The sequence below is a fragment of the Tursiops truncatus genome, chromosome X, assembly GCF_011762595.2.
Source record: "Tursiops truncatus isolate mTurTru1 chromosome X, mTurTru1.mat.Y, whole genome shotgun sequence".
Lineage (NCBI taxonomy): Eukaryota > Metazoa > Chordata > Mammalia > Artiodactyla > Delphinidae > Tursiops > Tursiops truncatus.
In genome coordinates this window covers 96,457,972-96,478,980 of record NC_047055.1, presented here as the reverse complement: position 1 = coordinate 96,478,980, position 21,009 = coordinate 96,457,972, and the positions used below count along the sequence as shown (strand labels likewise).

The 21,009-nt window shown below is 43.1% G+C and overlaps 1 protein-coding gene and 1 long non-coding RNA gene across 2 annotated transcripts in view; one reads left to right on the top strand and one right to left on the bottom strand.

Moving 5' to 3' along the window:
* The window catches only part of LANCL3 (LanC like family member 3), a 102,516-nt gene that overhangs the window by 63,649 nt on the left and 17,858 nt on the right, over positions 1-21,009 (top strand). Inside the window, exons 2-3 of the mRNA XM_019943631.3 lie at positions 12,101-12,224; positions 13,150-13,347. Coding sequence (XP_019799190.1) covers positions 12,101-12,224; positions 13,150-13,347 — 322 coding nt within the window. The remainder of the gene's footprint in view (positions 1-12,100; positions 12,225-13,149; positions 13,348-21,009) is intronic.
* Positions 1,988-4,376, bottom strand: LOC141277556 (uncharacterized). The gene is made up of 2 exons (XR_012329129.1): positions 4,288-4,376; positions 1,988-2,808 (listed from the first exon to the last, which is right to left on the bottom strand). It is a non-coding gene; the product is annotated as an uncharacterized lncRNA (long non-coding RNA).

Below are 21,009 nucleotides of genomic sequence, written 5' to 3'. Positions count from 1 at the left end.
TGTGGATTTACTTCACTCTTCTCTCCTCTCTCCTCTTCAGCCACAGAGCCAGCTCCTCCTGAGACCCTCTCTTCTTCTCCTTCCCCTAGGCCTAAAATGAAAATTGAAAGCAGCCACAGAGACTCTTTTGTTCATCCTGGCTGCCTGGTCCCTAATGGGGTGAGGTGGGGGGAGGGTGAGGGGTGGCCACTCCCTTCAGCGTACCTGCATGCCCAGGTCACCTCCAATCTCCTTTTTGGATATGTTGTTTATATAGAACGCGATTCTTTCGGAATCTTATAACCTAGGTCTCCTAAAGACCCCTGGCTACAACTGTTTCCGAAAAGAAACCAGAAAACGAAAAAGCAGAATCATTTTCCCTTCGAAGTACCTGAAAGCACTGTGTCACCATAACGAAACTACGTTGGACAGGATCACACAGAGGATTCCCTCCAATGCCTCAATGAATACAAGAGGAGGAAGGAAAGTTCGATACATACTTATAAACCATCATGAACCAGAAAGGTCTCGGGAAGTTACTTGGTCACCTACCTCATTTTACCAATGAAGACTGAAGGCAGAGAGGTTACATCACTTGTTCAGGGCCATATAATGACAAAGCCAGAAATTCCAAATTTCCCAGCCACGGTCACCCAGTCCACCCCCTGCAATAGGTTTAGGTTTTATTTTGCCGAGAAGGTACTATTCAGGGCCTTAGCTTCCTTTAGCCCCAAGGAACACTTTTTTTTTTAATTGGAGTATAGTTGGCGTTACACTGCTGTGTCCGTTTCTGCAGTGCAGCAAAGTGAATCAGCCATACGTATACATATATCCCCTCTTTTATGGATTTCCTTCCCATCTAGGTCACCACAGAGCATTGAGTAGAGTTCCCTGTGCTATACAGTAGGCTCTCATTAGTTATCTATTTTATACATAGTAGTGTATATATGTCAATCCCAATCTCCCATTTCATCCCCCCCCCCCCGCCAGGAACATATTTATTAAAATGTATTTTAAGGTATTGGGGGAAAAAAGAAGACAAAAAGATGTAAGCCATTTTAAAGAATCTCCACCACTTGTGACCTTCAGGGCACCCATCAATCCCACAGGCCCATGGAAAAGAAACCCTCCTAGCTTATTTTGTCGAAAATATCTAGGTGAAAGAGTTATTGAGCTTTAAAATGTCGCAAATGGCTCAGATATTGTTCTTCTAGGACCATTTTCATGACTAGCTCTCTCAAGTGACAGGGCAGGTAGTACATAATACTGTCACTTAAGTTGAGGTGACAGCGGTTCCTGGTAAGGAAGAAGATTCCTTCACAGCACTTGTTGCTGAGGATCCCACAAGTCTCCTCTCTGTCTCCCCAAATCGACTTTGAGGATTGGAGGATCTACTGTCCTGGGGGCAGATTGGAGAGTGTCCCTTGTCCCTGACCTGGAGCAAGATAAGTGGAAGGAGTAGGAAGGTCACCCAGGGCAATGGCAGCAAGGTGACAGTGTGTTTGCCAGGCTTTGTCTCCGGGCTCTAGGATAGCACTTAACAAGAAAAATCAATCACAACCTTGTGAGTACAGCCAGCACTGAAAACTGCATTTGAATTTGTCCACTCAGGCAGTCAGCCTCACTTTAAAGAGCTCCGGAACTAGAGGTTTCCATGGAAACAGAGAAATATGTGGGCAAAAATTGCTTTACAGGGAAATGAATGCTAGCAGTGCTGTTAGGTTGGTACTTTACAGCTGCCCAGCTGATGTGAGTTTGTAAGTAATCCAATGAACAGTGACTTTAAAAAAGGAAGTACTTTTTCTCTCATAACAAGGGTCTGCAGATAGGTGCTCCTAGTTGTGGTACAGATGCCCAACGATGTCCACAACCCCCAGGATCTTTTTCCTCTATCCTTCTGTGAATGTTAGTGTTTCATCCACAAGCTTATTGCCTCAGGATGCAAAGTGGATGCTACAGCTCCAGGCCTCACATAAACATTCAAGGCACCAAAAAGAGGAAAGGCAGGTAACAGCCAAGTCTGTCCAGTTTATTTCCATTTATCATGAAATCAAAAGCTTTCCAAGAAGCTCCCACCTCAGCAGATTTCTCCATTGATCAAAGTGAGGTCACATAGCCAACTCGAGCTTCAAGGAAGGCAAGGGACAATGGGATTGACATGACTGGCTGAAGCTCATATTCACTATCACCTGGAGTTAAACACAATTGTCAGCCTAATGAAATTGAGATCCAGTTAGCAAGGAATAAGGGGAGAACTTTCCAAGTACGAAAGGCATTTACTTGATACCTGACTGTCCACAACTACTCATCTCTATATTCCTGTAGTCTCTAGCCCAGTGTCATGCACGCAGCAAGCACTTGAAAAATGTCCGTTGAACCATGGCTTGAGACTAGTGTAACGACATAACCGTGGCTTAGAGGAGCGTCTGACGTGAAATGGTCAATTACACATCAGGCCTTAATAACGTAGTCATTCGCTTTGGAGGCATCGGGAGACAAAGACTCCAGTTAGTCAACTAACCAATGCCAAGAGGCTAAAACAACTTCTAATTTCCTAAGCTTTCTACTAGGAAGAAAGCACATAAGAGAATATGCATCTTTTTTTTTAGTAAGAAGTTACTACTTTTTTTTTTTTTTGGCGTCACGCGGGCCTCTCACTGTCGCGGCCTCTCCCGTTGCGGAGCACAGGCTCCAGACGCGCAGGCTCAGCGGCCACGGCTCACGGGCCCAGCCGCTCCGCGGCATGTGGGATCTTCCCGGACCGGGGCACGAACCCGTGTCTTCTGCATTGGCAGGCGGACTCTCAACCACTGTGCCACCAGGGAAGCCCTGGAAGAAGTTATGACTTTTTTATTGAAGTATATAGTTGACTTACAATGTGTTAATTTCTGCTGTACAGCAAAGTGATTCAGTTATACATATATATACATTCTTTTTATATTCTTTTCCATTATGGTTTATCACAGCATATTGAATATAGTTCCCTGTGCTATACAGTATGTCCTTGTTGTTTGTCTATTTTATATATAGTAATATATATCTGTTAATCCCAAATTCCCAATTTATCCCTCCCCGCTTTTCCCTTTGGTGACCATAAGTTTGTTTTCTATGTCAGTGAGTCTACTTCTGTTTTGTAAATAAGTTCATTTATATAATTTTTTAGATTCCACATATAAGTGATATCATATGATATTTGTCTTTCTCTGTGTGACTTCACTTAGTATGATAATCTCTAGGTCCATCCATGTTGCTGCAAATGGCATTATTTCATTCTTTTTTATGGCTTAGTAATATTCCATTGTATATATGTACCACATCTTCTTTATCCATTCATCTGTACCTGGACATTTAGGTTGTTTCCATATCTTGGCTATTGTGAATAGTGCTGCTATGAACATAGGAGTGCATGTATCTTTTTGTATTATAGTTTTGTCTGGATATATGCCCAGGGGTGGGATTGCTGGATCACATGGGAGAATATGCATCTTCATAAAATAAGATGCCTAGAATAGAGGTCAAGTTAAACATGCACTATAATCTCATTGCAAAGGGCTTTTTGCCTAGCCTGTAGAAAATGAAACCACTGAAACATCCCATCCCATCCACATCCCAGAATTAATGCCCAAATAAGTATTTATAGATTTGTAAAATGGTTGTCATAAAGTGTTGAATGACAAAATGACAAAATACTATTGCTGAAAGACACATTAAAGACCACCTCAGCTTAACTCCTTGTTTTTTTCAGGTGAGGAAACTGAGGACCAGAGAGGTTACGTGATTGGTCTAAAGTAACAAAGTTAGTGACAGAGACTTGTCTAGAAACCAGGTAAACTTGAGCAGTAGTTTTGAAAGAGCAAAGCAATGTGGTTTGGAGATAGTGGGACAGTGAAACGCCCAAAGTGTGGTGATGAGGAAAGAAAAGTAAATACACAGACATGAAGAGCCATACGTTACTAATCTATGACTTACAAGTTACAGTGACTTAGGAATGCAAGCTGACACAAGCTGGTCCTTGGATGGAAGATGGGGTGTGGGAGGTGAGCAACAACAGCAGGGTTATTTTTTGAGGGAGATTCTGAGCACAGACCTGCAAGGCCTGTGGTGCTGAATGGTGGGGTTGAGTCGCTGCTGGACTTGCAACGTCTATCTTAACCCCAGCTTACTGCATCGCGCACGTGCCTCATGGCAGGAATTGTGCTAAGTGTCTTATATGGAATCGTCATAACAATCCAGTGAGATAGGGAGGTCTTATTATCGATACTTTTTACAAATGAGTAAACTGAGGCTTAGAAAGTATAAGTAACTTGCCTGAATCCACACTGCTAGAAAGTGGTGAAGCGAAGTTTCTCAGTGATTCTCAAACTTGACCGCACTCTGGAATCACCTGGAGAGTTTTGATAAATACTGATGCCTATGTCCCACACCCTGAGAGGCTGATGTCATCGATTTGGGGTGTGGTCAGAGACTAAATTCATGTTGTTTCTAGCCACCAAGTTTAAGCAGCAATAGAAAGCCAATATAAAAGTTAACAAGAAAATAAAGTACTTCTTTTTTCTAATTGAAGTATAGTTGTTTTACAATGTTGTGTTAATTTCTGCTGTATAGCAAAGTGATTCAGTTACACATATATATACATTCTTGGTCATATTCTTTTCCATTATGGTTTATCACAGGATATTGAATACAGTTCCCTGTGCTATATAGCAGGGCCTTGTTGTTTATCCATCCTATACATACTAGTTTGCATCTGCTAATTCCAAATGGGAACTGCTTTTTTAGTAATAGTCTCACCATCACCTGAGAGGTAGGTGGGGCAAGTCATTGTGATCCCCCTTCTGTAGATAAGGAAACTCAGGCTCTGAGACATTTCGTGTCTTGCAAGAAATAGAACAGGAAATCATCTAGTGACCCTTGGTGCAGACTGGGTTACCAGGTACTTGTAATAAATCTTTCAAGCCAGCAGTCAGTCAGCAAGAATGGGGTAAAACCTGTTTTCCTTTTCTAGTTTCCATTGTTTTCTTGGCTTGGGTTTCTTGACGTGAGAAGGGAAAAGAAACAACTTTGAAATGGTATCTGGGACCAAGTGTTTATAAGCGAAATTCTCTGTTGAATCCCTCTAAAAGATTGGAAGATAATCATTAAGTAGAGCAACCCCCTTCTGATTCCTCATCGCCCAGCATAATGATGGTCAGGGAGCATCAGGAAAACCAGATGGAAGGGACTTGCTTATTCTGCACCAGCACATGCGCCCCATTTGGAGACTAGTTAAGAAAATAAACTTGGCCACATTGGCTAAGAGAGCTCCCCACTGGGTTTTGCAGATTTAGACACACTTTTCCTACGCATGGCCTATTGGAAGAGAATTTCCCATTGTTGCCACTTCTCTTTTCTGGGTAATCTGATCATTGAAATTATGGTGTGCGGTGTTCTTGCCTGGTGTTCCCTCCTGCTTCCTTGAATGTCTTTGGGAACTTCCTACAGTTCCTTCCAAGTTCTCACCCTTCCCAAGAGAAATCCTCTGCTGCAGCCAGCCTCTGTGCGCCCATAATCCCATCGCTTGCCACTTCAGGTGTGGTCCTGGGACCAGCAGCAGCCTCGCCTGGGAGCTTGTTAGAACTGTATTCTCCTGGCCCCGTCCCTGACCTACTGAATCAGAATCTGCATTTTTAACAAGAGCACCAGGTGATTTGTGTGCACATTGCAGTGTGAGAAGCATTGCCCTAATACACAAGGTTTTCCCCGTCAGCCCGCAGCTTAAAATACCCTCTCTCCCTCCCACCCCCCGCCACTTGCATTTATCCACTTCCTCATTGTCCTTCAGAGCTTAAGCTCATGTCCCTCTCCCTCTGTGAAGCCCTTAATATTCACTCCCTCCACCTTACCCCTATAGATCATAACTTTGAGAATTTAAACAAATGCGAAATACTTCATTATTTAAATGATTCACCTCTTAAGTCTATTTGTTAAGATGATATCATCTCTCAAAGGGCCTGGCACAGGCCTGGCACATAATATGAACTGTCTGATTCATCAAGATCTGTTTCCTATTTGAAAGCCTTCCCTTAGCCCTACTTTATCTCTTTAAGCTTCTTCTGCATCAAAGCAGCTCCCCTGAGTTTTTGTCTTCTCAACACCTGAAGTACCTCTCCACCCACTCCAGAGATTTCCTGAAGGCCTGGCCCTTACCTGTAACCTAGTGGCTTCCAACTGAATCTAAGCCCCAAACAGGCCTCAAAAGTAAAACTCTAACCGTATGTTTATATTGACTTTGTACCCAAAAAGTTTCCCTAACTTTTAAATTTGGGTAGTGAATTTTTTTAGAAAAATTTACTTTAGGGTGTGGGATGTTTTTCTGCTCCACCATGGTACCCACAGGAAACTCAGGATTGTCTCTGGCTCTCTTGTGGACATGCCGTGCAGCGGTATCTCTGTTACTGGCCCCAGACCCTGAGGCAAGAGCCACATCTTTGAGGCTGCCATCTCCCCAATTCCAGGTGGGAGTGGGGGACACACATCCTAACTACCTATAGATCCCCAAACCTTTTCGGGGGATTATAGGATCTCTCCTAATGCTTAGCGCAAGGGAGTGGGGCTAGGAGAGCAGGAACTCCACACTGACTTTCAGTTTGCTGGTTTCGCCTCTTTCCACCTTGAACAGATTTAGCTCCATCCTGACTCTACATATCCTTCAGGTCTGTTGTTTGTATTCTCAACTTCAAGTACTAAAATACCCAGTTTCTACAACTCAACAGCCTTTTTTCCTCAGAGCTATTATCTCCATGGGTCTCAACAAAAGAATGAATATATGTATATGTATAACTGAATCACTTTGCTGTACACCTGAAAGTAACACAACACTGTAAATCAACTAGACTCCAATAAGATTTTTTTTTTTAAAGTTAACCTAAAAAAAAGTCGTTTTGATGTTCATTGCTCATCAAATGGCTTTTTTCTCTCTCAGGCAGAAGCTTGTGCTACCACCAGAAAGGCAGGGCAAAGGAGTGGATGAAATAAATTGCTGGAGGAAATCACCTAAGTTAATGTCAGATTCTTGCTCTGTTACATATGTGTTTGGCATGATATTGGAGTGACCTTCTGCATTCCATCTGGATGGGCAGTCACATACTTTGGGCATTTTGGACTGCTGCTTGCTAATGCTGGCGGTGGTTGATATCAAGCTAGCAAAGACTGCCACTTCAGAGGGCCTATGGGCGGGACACTTAACCCTGGAAAGGGGTCTGTGGTGAGGCAGGCTTTCTGTGGCTTGGCCCATTTCATTCATTTCCTTAACAAAGGTCCTCTCTCCTCAGCAGGGAGTTGGTTCCATCAGAGCACAACCTTTAGGCGGGGCCAGGAAACACAGAATGGGCTTTATTACTCTCTCGTCTCTTCATATTCAGAGCCCAGCCCAATGGGACTACTTCACAGCAAACACCTCCGTTCAAGGATCAGCGAAGGGAATCGATTAGACTAATGAAAATATTTACACCAAACCACCAGAGACTTGCTTTGTATTTTTGAGATATCTTAATTTATTTAAATTCAGTGAAAAAACAAATTTTTATTTAAAGAACCAAATCCAAATACCATATGATATCACTTATATGTGGAATCTAGTGAGGTGGATGGACCTAGAGTCTGTCATACAGAGTGAAGTAAGTCAGAAAGAGAAAAACAAATACCGTATTGCTAACACATGTATATGGAATCTAAAAAACAAAATGGTTCTGATGAACCTAGGGGCAGGACAGGAATAAAGATACAGACGTAGATAAACAACAAGGTCCTACTGTATAGCACAGGGAACTGTATTCAATATCCTGGGATAAACCATAATGGAAAAGAATATTTAAAAAATGAATGTCTATATGTGTATAACTGAGTCACTTTGCTATACAGCTGAAATTAACACAACATTGTCAATCAACTATACTTTAATTTAAAAAATTTTTTTTTAAAAAGAACCAAATCCATCCAAGACATCAACACATGCATAGCCTTATGTGCTACAGATACAGGAGAGGGAATTTGGGTTTGTCCCGATAAAGGCCTAATGCGCAGGGAGCCGCTCTCTGCCATCCCCAGTTACTTTTTTTCCCCAGTGGAAATGCCATTTCCTCATTCCCAAGGCCTCAGAGTGTTTCAGCAGCACGGAGGCCGTCTTCTTGGAAGTGTGTGCGCTTGTGTGTTCCTCTGTGCTGGGAGTGCGGCCTGGAGGGATGTCTGAAAGGGCAGACAAATGGGAGAACACGAAGCAGCCCCTGCCCCGTGTCTCATCTCCTTTCTTCCTAACGTACTGTGTGTTGGGCGGGGACCAGTACCCTCTTCTTCAGTGCTCTCCTCTGCACACTTTCATGTACACTGTTTTTCCCCTTTTTATTTGCTGATCAATAAAGCCAAGGGTAGGTCTTGTCTGTTCCCAGCGATAAAGAACTGCACGCATAACTAGTCTTTATCCGGCCCGACAAGCGCCGTTTCTCTTTGTTTTTCACAGTGTTTCTGCGAGATAAGAGGAAACCACCCAGACATGATGCATGACCGGGGAAGTTTTGAAATATTTTATAAACTCATTCTCTATTCTGAGCTGTGGATCAGGGATGGAAAGAAAGAGGGCACCGCATAGAACCAAAGTTGATTTTCCTTTTCTGGGTTAAAAACAAGCAGGTGGGGCGGGGAGAGAACGGAGACATGAATAAATGTTCAGCTGAGGAAAGAATAAGCCAGTTTTCAATTATCAGCACAGAAGTCAAATAGGGAGAATTCTAGTCATTCAAATGAGTACGTACCCTGAAAATCCAGTGGCCTTTTCCTATCACAAAAACTGCCTCTGTCACATGGATTCAAGACCAATAGTGGCATACAGGACCTCAGTTCAGGTGAAGAGCCAGATATATTCCCAGGAAATTATGGGATGCGACCAGCATAGACTCCTCTTAAGTTCATGCCCTTTGAGGTTCTTGGCAGGTTTCTGAGAGTAAGCCAGGATGGAGGGGTCGATATGAGGCTGATGATGCAAGATATTACATAGAGTAAGACTAAATGTGAGGTCAGTTGGTGCTGATAAAGGTACAGAGAGAGTAAGATGTTGTCAGTGGCAAATGAAATTTTGGTAACAATTCGAACGGATGCAGAGGAGGAAATCATTTAGGAGAAATGTGCCGTCCATCTAAGGAAAGACCCGAGGCTGAGCCCTGAAATGACGGTGGGAAGACGTGGGAAGATAGGGTCTTTAGGATTTCTAGGCAGAAAGGAGGAGTAAACCCAAGAGGCAAAGATAGGTACCTAATAAAAGGGAAACTTAAGTTGGAACCCATGACGTAATTGTTTCTGAGCAACCAGGTGGAAAATGAGGAGATGATGTCTTAGTGAAGCTGATGTGTTAAATATTCTGCATTACTGTTTCTTTCCACCCCTGCCTGGGTTCATGAACTTTTTTTTTTAATTAAAAAAATTTTTTTAATTGAAGTATAGTTGATTTACAGTATTTCAAGTGTACAGCAAAGTGGGTCAGTTACATATATATATGTGTATATATATATATATATATATACACATATATATATATTCCTTTTCAGATTCTTTTCCCTTATAGGTTATTACAAGATATTGAATATATTTCCCTGTGCTATACAGTAGGTCTTTGTTGTTTATCTATTTTATATATAGTAATGTATATCTGTTAATGCCAAATTCCCAATTTAATCGCTCCCCCCCTTTCCCCTTTGGTAACCACAAGTTTTTTTCTATGTCAGTGAGTCTATTTCTCTTTTGTAAATAAGCTCATTTATATCATTTTTTTAGATTCCACATACAAGTCATATCATATGATATTTGTCTTTCTCTGTCTGACTTACTTCACTGAGTGTGATAATCTCTAGGTCCATCCATGTTGCTGCAAATGGCATTATTTCATTCTTTTTTATGGGTGACTAATATTCCATTGTGTATATGTGCCACATCTTCTTTATCCATTCATCTGTCAATGGACACTTATGTTGCTTCCATGTCCTGGCTATTGTAAATATAGCTGCAGTGAACATTGTGGTACATGTCTTTTTTTTTTTTTTTTTTTTTTTTTTTTTTTTTTGCGGTACACGGGCCTCTCACTGCTGCGGCCTCTCCCGCCGCGGAGCACAGGCCCCGGACGCGCAGGCCCAGCGGCCACGGCCCACAGGCCCAGCCGCCCCGTGGCACGCGGGATCCTCCCAGACCGGGGCACGAACCCGCATCCCCCGCATCGGCAGGCGGACTCCCAACCACTGCGCCACCAGGGAAGCCCCATGTCTCTTTTTGAATTATGGTTTTCTCTGGGTATATACCCAGTAGTGGGATTGCTGGGTCATATGGTAGTTCTGCTTTTAGTTTTTTAAGGAACCTCCGTACTGTTCTCCATAGTGGCTGTACCAATTTACATTCCCACCAACAGTGCAAGAGGGTTCCCTTTTCTCCACACCCTCTCCAGCATTTATTATTCGTAGACTTTTTGATGATGGCCATTCTGACTGGTGTGAGGTGGGCTCATGAACTTTAATCACTCTATTGTAGACTTTTGTCTATGTCTATCTCCAGTGCTGGATAGTAAGTTCCTTGTAGGAAAAAAAAAAATGTGTCCTAGGCTTTCTAGAGTTTCCCCCACAATACCTACTAGAGGGCCTCACTGGAATAGTAGCTCAGTAATGTTAACTGGCAGAATTAATTAATGAACAACTTCCTCTTCTTTATGTGATTATTTTTCCAAATTAAATGCTGGATTTGAAGGGGCCACAACCTGGATTATATTTTGCCCTTCTAATGTTGCGTAAATCAGAGGAGCAAGTTATGACTTAAGAAATCATTAGTTATTTCAAAAGGAATGGGTGAGTCTAATGGCAGATATCAGGTAGGAAAATTTGATGTGTGAGTCTTCGGAGAAAGGCCAAAATCCAGTAGATTGTTCCTTGAGCCCAGATTCATCCAGTCAGGCCAAGGCTGAACTTCAGGTGATTTCTTCTTCCTTTGGTTACTCTGGCTGGTACTTTTCCTGTGTAGGTCTGCCTTTTTGGAAGGTTGGCTTCATGAGAGTAAAGGTCTTGTCGTGTTGTTCACTGTTGTGTCTCCAGCGTCTAGAACAGTCTTTCCTGCTTATAGTAAGGGCTTAAGAAATAATTGTGGAAGGAAGGGGAAGAGGGAGGGAGGGGGTGAATAAAGAAAAGAGGAGAGGGGGGCTCTGCTTTTCATGGCAGTCCACCTGGCACTTACTCGCTGATCAGTTACCAAAGGCCCCCTCGGGCTCAGAGTCAGGAACCAAGGATACCAAAATGATGAGACATCACAGTCTTTGCATCTGATCATCCAGTAGAGAGAGACAGAACGCAACAGGTGACGAGTGCTGTGCCAAAGGGAGCATCCAGTGTGCCCCGAGGTAGACTGGCAGACAGAGAACATTGCAAACGTGAGCAGCACCCTAATAAATGCAGTGATGCTGTGTAGGCTTGAGAACATTTTAACCTGTATAGCCCTAAAACTTACGGTACCTAGATTGAATAAAATATGGGAGACGGCCTTTTAGCCATTGTCTATTCAGCATGATTTTGATAGTAAAAGTTCCTTTGCCTTGGTCCTTATTGGACTTAGGTTTCCTTCATGGACTGCAAAAGGCTCCAGCGGGTCTGTCATGCAGCAGCTTGTCATAGAATTGTGGCTTTATGAGCACAGTCGAAATGACACAAACTGAAGGCCCATTGTCTGAGCCAGACCCGTGCCATACATCAGAAGTAACAGCTTTGCCAAGCATGGTCGCTTAGGACCAGTCTTTGTTCTTTCCTGAGCAACTTCTTGTTCCTGTGACAAGGATTAATGATATAACAGCTGTTAGGTGGTCTCTGCCATTTATAAAAACCTATAGCAGTAAAGGTGTGTGTTTCCCATCAGAACTGCAAATTTTCTGAAGAGGGGAGATAAACTTGACAACGAAGAGAGAATCAGTGGTTTTAAAAAAAAAAAAGGTACGGTGGGCTGAGCTTATTTACAAATAGGAAAAGGACTGGGGGGGATATGCTGATGGACTTTTTAAGCAAGAAAATCCAGTGTCTGAGGAATATTGATGATCCTGACTTGACTTCTGCCTCTTTTCCTTACTCAGGTGCTGACCCCAGCACAGATCAAATCAATTTGCCAGGCGATCCTGGACTCCGGGAAGCAATATGCCATGAAAAAGAGGAAACCATTCCCACTGATGTATTCTTACTATGGAACCGAATACTTGGGTGAGTGAGGGTGTTGGCAAAGGCCTGGAGGAGAAAGGCAGTCTCTAACAGCAGCATTGGCTAAAGACTGGAAGATTTTGTTTTTGACATAGGTCATCACTATTGCTTTCACTGGGAACCCTTTGAAAGGCCATTTAAAAACAAATATTGACGGTTACTACAAAGCACAATTTCATATTTGTTTTCAGAGTCTACCTGTCAGAAGTGGAGCTATTTGGGTGGGAGGGAGACGCAAGAGGGAGGGGATATGGGGATATATGTATACATATAGCTGATTCGCTTTGTTATACAGCAGAAACTGACATGACATTGTAAAGCAATTATACTCCAATGAAGATGTTAAAACAAAAAAGAAAAAAAAGGAAAAAAAAGAAATGGAGCTATTTTAACAATGACTTTCACTAAAGACTCAAATCCTTTATTCTTGATTGTGAATTCACCGGCCTAATTTTGCTGAAAATTAACAGCTTATATGCTCACTGCCAATAGTACCTCTGCACAGGGAAGCAGGATTCAGCCGCTGACAGTTTCAAGTTTTTAGTATTAGTGGATCAATAACAGACTACTGAATCACAATGACTACATTTGAGATATGAGGCTTGTGAAATGAAAGTTAGTTACTACCCCTTTGAATCCTTCAGTGGTTCCCCATCACTCCTTGCAAGCATGACTTGCAAGCCCCTTTGCAGATCGCCTGCCTCCCTCTCCAAACTCGAGCTTTATCTCTCCCTTCCCTGGTTCACATTTATAAAGTCTCCAGCAGGCAAAGTGTTCTCATACCTTTGTAACCTTTGTGCCTGTTCCTTTTGCCTAGAATGCCTGGCTTTCCCCAACCCCTTCATCAATCTGTAATACTTACGCCCAGACTTCAAACTGGTTCTCCTCCCAATTATGTGAATTAATGATGCTTTGCTTGTCTGTATAGGAGCAGCTCATGGCCTGTCGTCCATCCTCCAGATGCTTCTTTCTTACCATGAGCACCTTAAGCCCTCAGATCAGGAGCTGGTGTGGCAGAGCGTGGACTTCCTTATGGAGCAGGAACAAAACTGCAACTGGCCACCTGAGCTCGGCGAGGCCATCGAGAGGGAGAACGAGCTGGTGCACTGGTGCCACGGCGCCCCAGGTCTCACTCATGTTATTATCTGATAGCACTGCCTTTCATTGGGCTTAGCCAAAGACGGGTGCCTTTTCTGAGAAGTGAGGGTATTTCTTATCTTATGCCACTACCTTGGGAGATGAAAAGGTCAAGATGAAACTTTTCAAAGCCAAGAAAGTCTCCATCAGTAAAGGATGTCCAGAAATGATCCTGTGTTTAAAAAATATATGATCTTTATCTACAATATTTGTATACAAATTAAACTAGTGCTGTCCAACAAAATATAATACGAGCCACATATGAAATTAACTTTCTAGTAGCCCTGTTTAAAACATAGAAAGAAACAGGTGAAATGAATTTTAATAATAGATCTACCCCAATATACGCCAAATATTATTTCAACATGCAACAAATTTAAAAATCGAGTGACTTCATATTTTTTAAATATCCAGTCTTTGAAATCCCGTGTCTCTGTTATACTTACATCCCATCCTGATACAGACTAGCCACGTTGCAAGCGCTCAGTAAGTTCATGGGACAGTGCAGATCTGGAACCTGGCAGTTCAAAACGTGGTCCCTGGACTAGTGGCACGGGAGTTTGTTAGACATCCAGAATCTCAGGCCCCACCCCAGCCCCACTGAATCCGAATCTGCACTTCAACAAGATCCCTAGGTGATTTGTATGCACATTAAGGTTGAAGATGGACTATTCTGTAATTCTTCTCCAAATGACGGTTTCCATTATCACCTAATGAAAAGTCTAGAGAAATGAGAAGCCATTTGCAGTGAACTCTCTGGAATCGAGCCTGGAAACTTATCAGACCCCATCTTTTCCTTTTTTTTTTTCCCAATCCCATTACACTGCTAATTAGGCCTTAGAGAAGGGGCAATTCAAAAAAGACAGTGCATTTTGGTCAATTGGCCAGAGGAGAGACTTAAAATACCAAAATAACACACACATTTTTTTTATAAATTTATTTTATTTATTTATTTTGGGCTGTGTTGAGTCTTCATTGCTGTGCATGGACTTTCTCTAGTTGCGGTGAGTGGGGACCACTCCTTGCTGCAATGCACAGGCCTCTCACTGCGGTGGCCTCCCTCGTTGCGGAGCACGGGCTCCAGGCGCGCGGGCCTCAGCAGCTGTGGCACACAGGCTCAGTTGCTCCGCAGCATGTGGGATGCTCCCAGACCAGGGCTCGAACCCGTGTCCCCTGCACTGGCAGGCGGATTCCCAACCACTGCGCCACCAGGGAAGCCCAACACACACATTTTTGATTAGGAGTGTTATTTAATTTTCAAGGCTATGCTTCAGTGCCGTGAGTACAGCTTTAAAATATATTTGATTTCTCTTTCATTTGTTACCTGATTTTTATTACTTCCTTTCCCCTCCTTACCTAATTAATGTTCTTCAATCCAACTGGAATTTCATTTTTTCTTCAGTGCAGTTTGAGGTGACAAATAATAGAAGTGTTAGTCCTTCTATTTTTATTTTCTCTGCCTTCCATTTTTACTTAAGGAAGGACTTCAAAGGCTCCCGTGTGTGCTTGTACCAGCGCCAGGGCATTGTGCATTATGTCCAGGCTAATTCCCACCAGTGATCATTTGAGCCCACCTTTTTCTTGCTTTGAACTTTCTGAAGAAAAACAGCAGTTATTTACCATTCTGGAAATGATATCTCTTCATGTTACGCTCAACACTCCCATTTCCTATTCCCTTTCATCATTTTCAGTGAAGGCCTTTGGGTATCCTCCAAGCACCCCAGGATCCTTGAATTTTGGAGATGTTCCAAATTAAATACAGCATATTTTGAAAGGATTCAATGTATAGTAAAAGCCCTGTGAAGAGTGGGAAGATAATTTACTAAAATGAGTGGCTGGGTCACTTAATTGATGTGGGGTTCTTGAAGGGCGGTTATTCCATTCTCTCTGTACATCACATCCCATCTGTCTTTGTAAATCATGGACCATAACAGTACAGCATAGTATTCATCACCTTGGGGACTTTATTTATCCTCATTTATCATTCATGTTCAGTATCTTGGTTAGATTAAACGCAGGTTGCAGGGCAAAATCATTCAATCCTCATATTCACTGGACTGCCAAAAAATAAACGAATTCACAAATGAATAAAGAACCAAATGGAGCCCATTATGTCTGCCAGCCCGCACTTCCATCTCAAGGGTATTGGTCTTCCTTTTAAGAGATGTGCTAAAAATAGCATCAGGAGTGATTATAAATCTGGTAAGTGCAGGTTAAAGACCATGAAGATGCCTCTTAAGTTGGCAACAGTAAGCTCTCCAAAAATTCTAAAACAAGAGATGACCTAGAAAAATAATTCTCACTTATGTGAGAAGATTTTTTGAGAGTAGATTTATGAACAGTGCAGATGGTTTGGGGCGGCAGACTGATTCTGTGATTAAAAACCTGCCAGAAATAATCCACAGTGTGGAACTTCATCAATGATACCTTATCTTCATCAATGATACTATAATTGTTTCCTATTGACTTTCCTTCAACCCACCTCTACAGGTGACAGCCTTAGTTATCATTTATGCGCTGTGAATATACTTCTGGACTCTTAAGTTAATAACTCCGGGTTCTAATTATAGTTCAGACACTAACCAGCTAAGTAACCTTGAGAAAACCACTTTGTTTCTTTTGTGCCTTTGTTCATCTGTGGAAGGAGTGCATTGAGGTGGAGCAGTGAAACTCAGTCTTTTTTTCACCACAGACCCCTTTAATCCTGTGGACCCTTACCGTTCGTGAGGGATATGGCCCAAAAGATTTGCAGACACCCACATTTGTAAATACCCAGCGCGGCGTAGAGTTTTTCTCACTAAATACAACGAAGTATAGCAGGCAGATTCACCTGACCCCTTCCTAGCCTTAAAGATTCTGTAATACAGGACAAAAGTCATTTACAAAATCATTAAAACAAATGCTGTGGCTAAAAGAAACTCTAGATCGCATTATGTTACATCATCTGTGGTCACACTGACAGCGCATTTCCTTTACTCTGGGTGAAACACAGGTGTAGCTATATTTTTTTAAATCATTTCATGAGGGCTCCTGGGTAAGTGACTTTGAATAGAGAACAGTAAGTACTTGTACAGTGCAGCTGTCTTTGGTCACTAAGCTTTGTAGTGCACACCGTACAATGCGTGCTTCAGTGAAATTCCGGATCCCAGAATGGACCTGTGCGCTGATTCTCTAGGATGTTGAAACAAAACGTGCCAAGTCTGGCTATCACGAGGCTCTGCTGGGTCACATGTTTCCAAGATTTAGCCTCTCAAACCATACTTCTTAAGTAATAATTCATTTTCCCATTTGTATTTGACAAAGACATATATCATTGCTGCCTCCGGGTTTCATGTCAATGCACAATAATCAGTGTTCCCAGGATGAAATGACACCGTTCCCAGCAAATGCAAAGAAATCCAACGTCCTTTCCTTTTAGGTTAAGCCACCTTATTGTGGATTTCATTAGGTTAGGTAAGGAGACAATAGGTGTAGAAGTTTTTCAAGGTCCTGTCCATGTACCATTCCATGATCCAGGCTGCAGGAAGAGGCCCTTTGTCTCTGGCCAGAGCCATAGGATCAATACCCATTAAGCTGCCTGGGGCTAATGGCCTGGTTTAGCAATTAGACCATCTCAACCCGTCTTCCTTCCACATCTTTCATCTCCGCTTCAGCATCGGCCTGCGCTGGGGTGAGAAATGGGACATTATAGGGTCAGCAGACATTTGTGGAGTCCTTGCCATGTGTCAAACACCATGCCACAGATTGGGGAGCAAAAATGAACATGACAGAGTACCTGCCCTTGGGTAGCTGGCACAATACTAGGGGCGGCAGCCATGAAAACAAGTAATTTCAACAGACTTACAGATATAGAAAACAAACTAGTGGGTACCAGTGGGGAGAAGGAAGGGAGGAGGGGCAAGATGGGGGTAGGAGATTAAGAAATACACATTACTATGTATAAAATAGATAAGCAACAAGGATATATTGTATAGCACAGGGAATTATAGTCATCTTGTAATAACTTTTAATGGAGTTTAGTCTGTAAAAATACTGAATCACTATCCGGTACACCTGAAATGAATATAATATTACAAATCAACTATACTTCAATTTAAAAATTATTTATATTAAGAAACAGGTAATTTTAATATGATACTGTGTGAGTGCTAAGGCTTGTATAAGGAGTGATGGGAGCTCAAAGGAGGGATTTCTGGTCCTCCTCCAGGTTCCGGGAAGGCTTCCTGGAGGAGGTGATGCCTGAGATAAGTTAGTCTAAGAAACGTGGGAAGTTTGTTCCAAGAAAAGTCAGTCAGAGGCATGGAACCACATGGTAAAGGAAGGGGAACTGTGGGGTGGTTTGGTTTCACTGAAGTAAACGCTTCATGGAGGGCATGGGGGAGAAGTGGCAGGAGGACAGAGTAGGAGCTGGGTGGCAAAGGGCTCTCTGTGTCTCACCTGGAGAGTAGCTTCACCTGGATTCTGGGTGGTGGGGGGGAAGCTAAGAAGCACAGATGACACCACAGAGTTGCTCTGTCTTGAGGCAGCCAATCATTGGCCAAAACCTTCTGGGGGAGGTGCATAGCATAGCCACCCCTTTGGCTGAGGCTGTATCTCCCAAGAAGAGGGCAGCAGTGAGCTTTGTCAGCAGTCAACTCACAGCAGCTGGGGGATGGGGCACCTGCCAGTAAAGTAAAGGGATCCGATAGAGCACCAAGGGCTCCGGTTCACCTGGCCTGTTCCTCCTCCTCCTTTGGTACCCAGGTTAGATGGTGTCATTTCACCAGTGGGCCTTTCCTACCTCCAAGTGTCGGTTAGGAGCCTTCCTCTGTGCTTCCTCAACGCCTCTCTGTCCCCTCACGTAGCCTAATGAGTGCCCCAGTTAGGTTGTAAAGACTAATGAAGGCAGGGGCTTTTATTTATTTTTTAAACCATCTGCTTCTCTTTTTTTTTAATAAATTTATTTATTCATTTATTTAATTTTTGGCTGCGTTGGGTCTTCGTTGCTGCACGCGGGCTTTCTCTAGTTGTGGTGAGCGGGGGCTACTCTTTGTTGCGGTGCGCGGGCTTCTTATTGCAGTGGCTTCTCTTGCTGCGGAGCACAGGCTCTAGGTGCACGGGCTTCAGTAGTTGTGGCTCATGGACTCTAGAGTGTAGGCTTCAGCAGTTGTGGCTCGCAGGCTCTAGAGCGCAGGCTCAGTAGTTGTGGCACACGGGCTTAGTTGCTCCACAGCATGTGGGATCTTCCCGGACCAGGGCTCAAACCCGTGTCCCCTGCATCGGCAGGAGGATTCTTAACCACTGCGCCACCAGGGAAGCCCTGGCAGAGGCTTTTTAAAAACTTAGTACCTACTACTGTCCTGGTATATAGTAGGTGCTCAATTAATATCTAAACAGCCATCCATCCTGTGAGCTGTCTCTTTCATTAGCCTCTTTGCCATCTTTCTGCTGACACGATCAGCTCATAGCTACCCTATTGCCCTTCTTTCAGTCTTGGTTGACCCCACAGTGGGGCATTTTGTCTATAATACTAATCACATCATTAAAAATATAAACCAACCAATTCACAACAAAACAGTCCCACTGGTTCCCTACTGCCCACGAATACAGTCCAAGCTGCCCATCTGGACTTGTAAAATCATCCAATATACGAGCCCAATCTACCCTTCCAGCCCATGGTCCTGTTGCTTAGAACACTGCCCCACTGGTCTTCATGTGACTTGTTTATTGTGGCTTAGAAACTTTGCACTTGCTGATTTGATGCCTGGAATGCTCTCTCTCCATCTCCTCAGGCCTGCAGTTTCCTATGCATCCTACACAGTCCTGAAGAAAGCCTTACTTCCATCAAAGCTTCCCCTGACTGTCTCCCTCAGGGAGCTTCCACTTTTCCGATCCCTCTAGTATTATTTTCAGGGCCATTCATTTTATGTCCCCACAGCATCATGAACTACATATCTTATTATGTATCAGTCAAAAGTACATAATTTTCTCTCCCTTTCTAGGCAGTGCCTTCCTGAAGGGCAGGAATCGTGTTTAGCGTTTATTTTATATCACCCAGGGCCAGAACTGGTGACATAATTTGGGGGACCCAGTACAAAATAAACATGCAGACCCCTTTTTAAAAAATGATTAAGAATTTCAAGATGGCAACAACAGAGCATTCAATCCAGGGTGGGGCCCTTCTGGAGGCCCTTTGTGAGGCTGTACAGGTCACATGCCCATGAAGCTGGCCCTGCCTAGGGCTGTGCCTACAGCAGATCATCAATGAGCACTTTCAAATGAATGGATACAGTGAATGAATGAATGTGTAACTAACTAAGTTCAATTCTTTTAAAAATCATTCTATGTGGGAATGACACTTTCTTCCTAAAACTGAAGGACAGTGCTATAGGTGACCATTGTCAGTGGTTGACTGGAAAGCACTGGCTGAGGAGAGCCCGTTTTTGTGTGTTCGTCATAGGGAGTGTTAAAGGATACATTTTTTTTTTTTTTTTGCTGTACGCGGGCCTCTCACTGTTGTGGCCTCTCCCGTTGCGGAGCACAGGCTCCGGACGCGCAGGCTCAGCGGCCATGGCTCACGGGCTCAGCGGCCATGGCTCACGGACCCAGCCGCTCCGCGGCATGTGGGATCTTCCCGGACTGGGGCACGAACCCGTGTCCCCTGCATCGGCAGGCGGACTCTCAACCACTGCGCCACCACGGAAGCCCAGGATACATTTTTAAAAGAGAATAAAATCATGACTCTCATACAAACATAAACATATGTCAACAATTTTAACTCATACATTAATGAGGGAACCACATAGGTATTACAACTGGTTCAAAGGAAAATCCAAAGAGTGGACATATTTCTAGGCTATTAGGAACGCTGACATGAATTTACTTAATAGATGCAGAAACTAGCTGCTTCTACGAAGACTGAGGGAAGTCAATGCAGCATCTACCGTACAGAATGTGAGTTTCCAGAGACAGGTATTATTTACATTACTGTCAGTTTTCTACAAGGTAATTTCTGTCTTTACACAGTTGTAAAATAGGCTAGTCAAAGACAAAGGCAGAGGTAACCTTGATGGATGAGCTAGTCAAATTATCTACTAAATTCCAGTCTTTCCCACTTTCTATAGAGAAGGGTAGGCGAGGCAGGAGAGAGAGTGAGCTTCTGTTACTAATCTCCTCTCTGAATATGAGCACCTGGAATGTGGAGGAAATTGTTTCTATTAATAGCTGTCGCTTCTCTTGTTTCCATTCCTGCCTGTGTAATTGAGATCGCCTTGGCCGAGGAGTTTTGAAAGAACGTGTCTTTCCTTGGAACAATCAAGTGGGGAGGGCCTCACTTCACAGCTGAAGCCAGAGTCTTGGCCAGGTCACTTGGGATCATTGTTGTTTTTGGAAGGACTCCCAGTTTGGCTCTTAAGAAAGGATGTGTAGTTAGAAGTACTTTAACATTAGGAATTCTGAACATCCGTGGGGGGATGGGCAAACTGTGTAAACATTTAGCCATTCCAAATAGCCACATATGCATAATGCTCACCAGGGTGTGTGTCATCAAATATTAACCCATTTGTAAATTATGGATTTTATCAATCTAGATACTTGTTGCTCTTTCTCTCAGGGCCAGTATCAGCATACAATTCAAACAACTTAAACTAAATCTCACAGGTAAAATAAGACT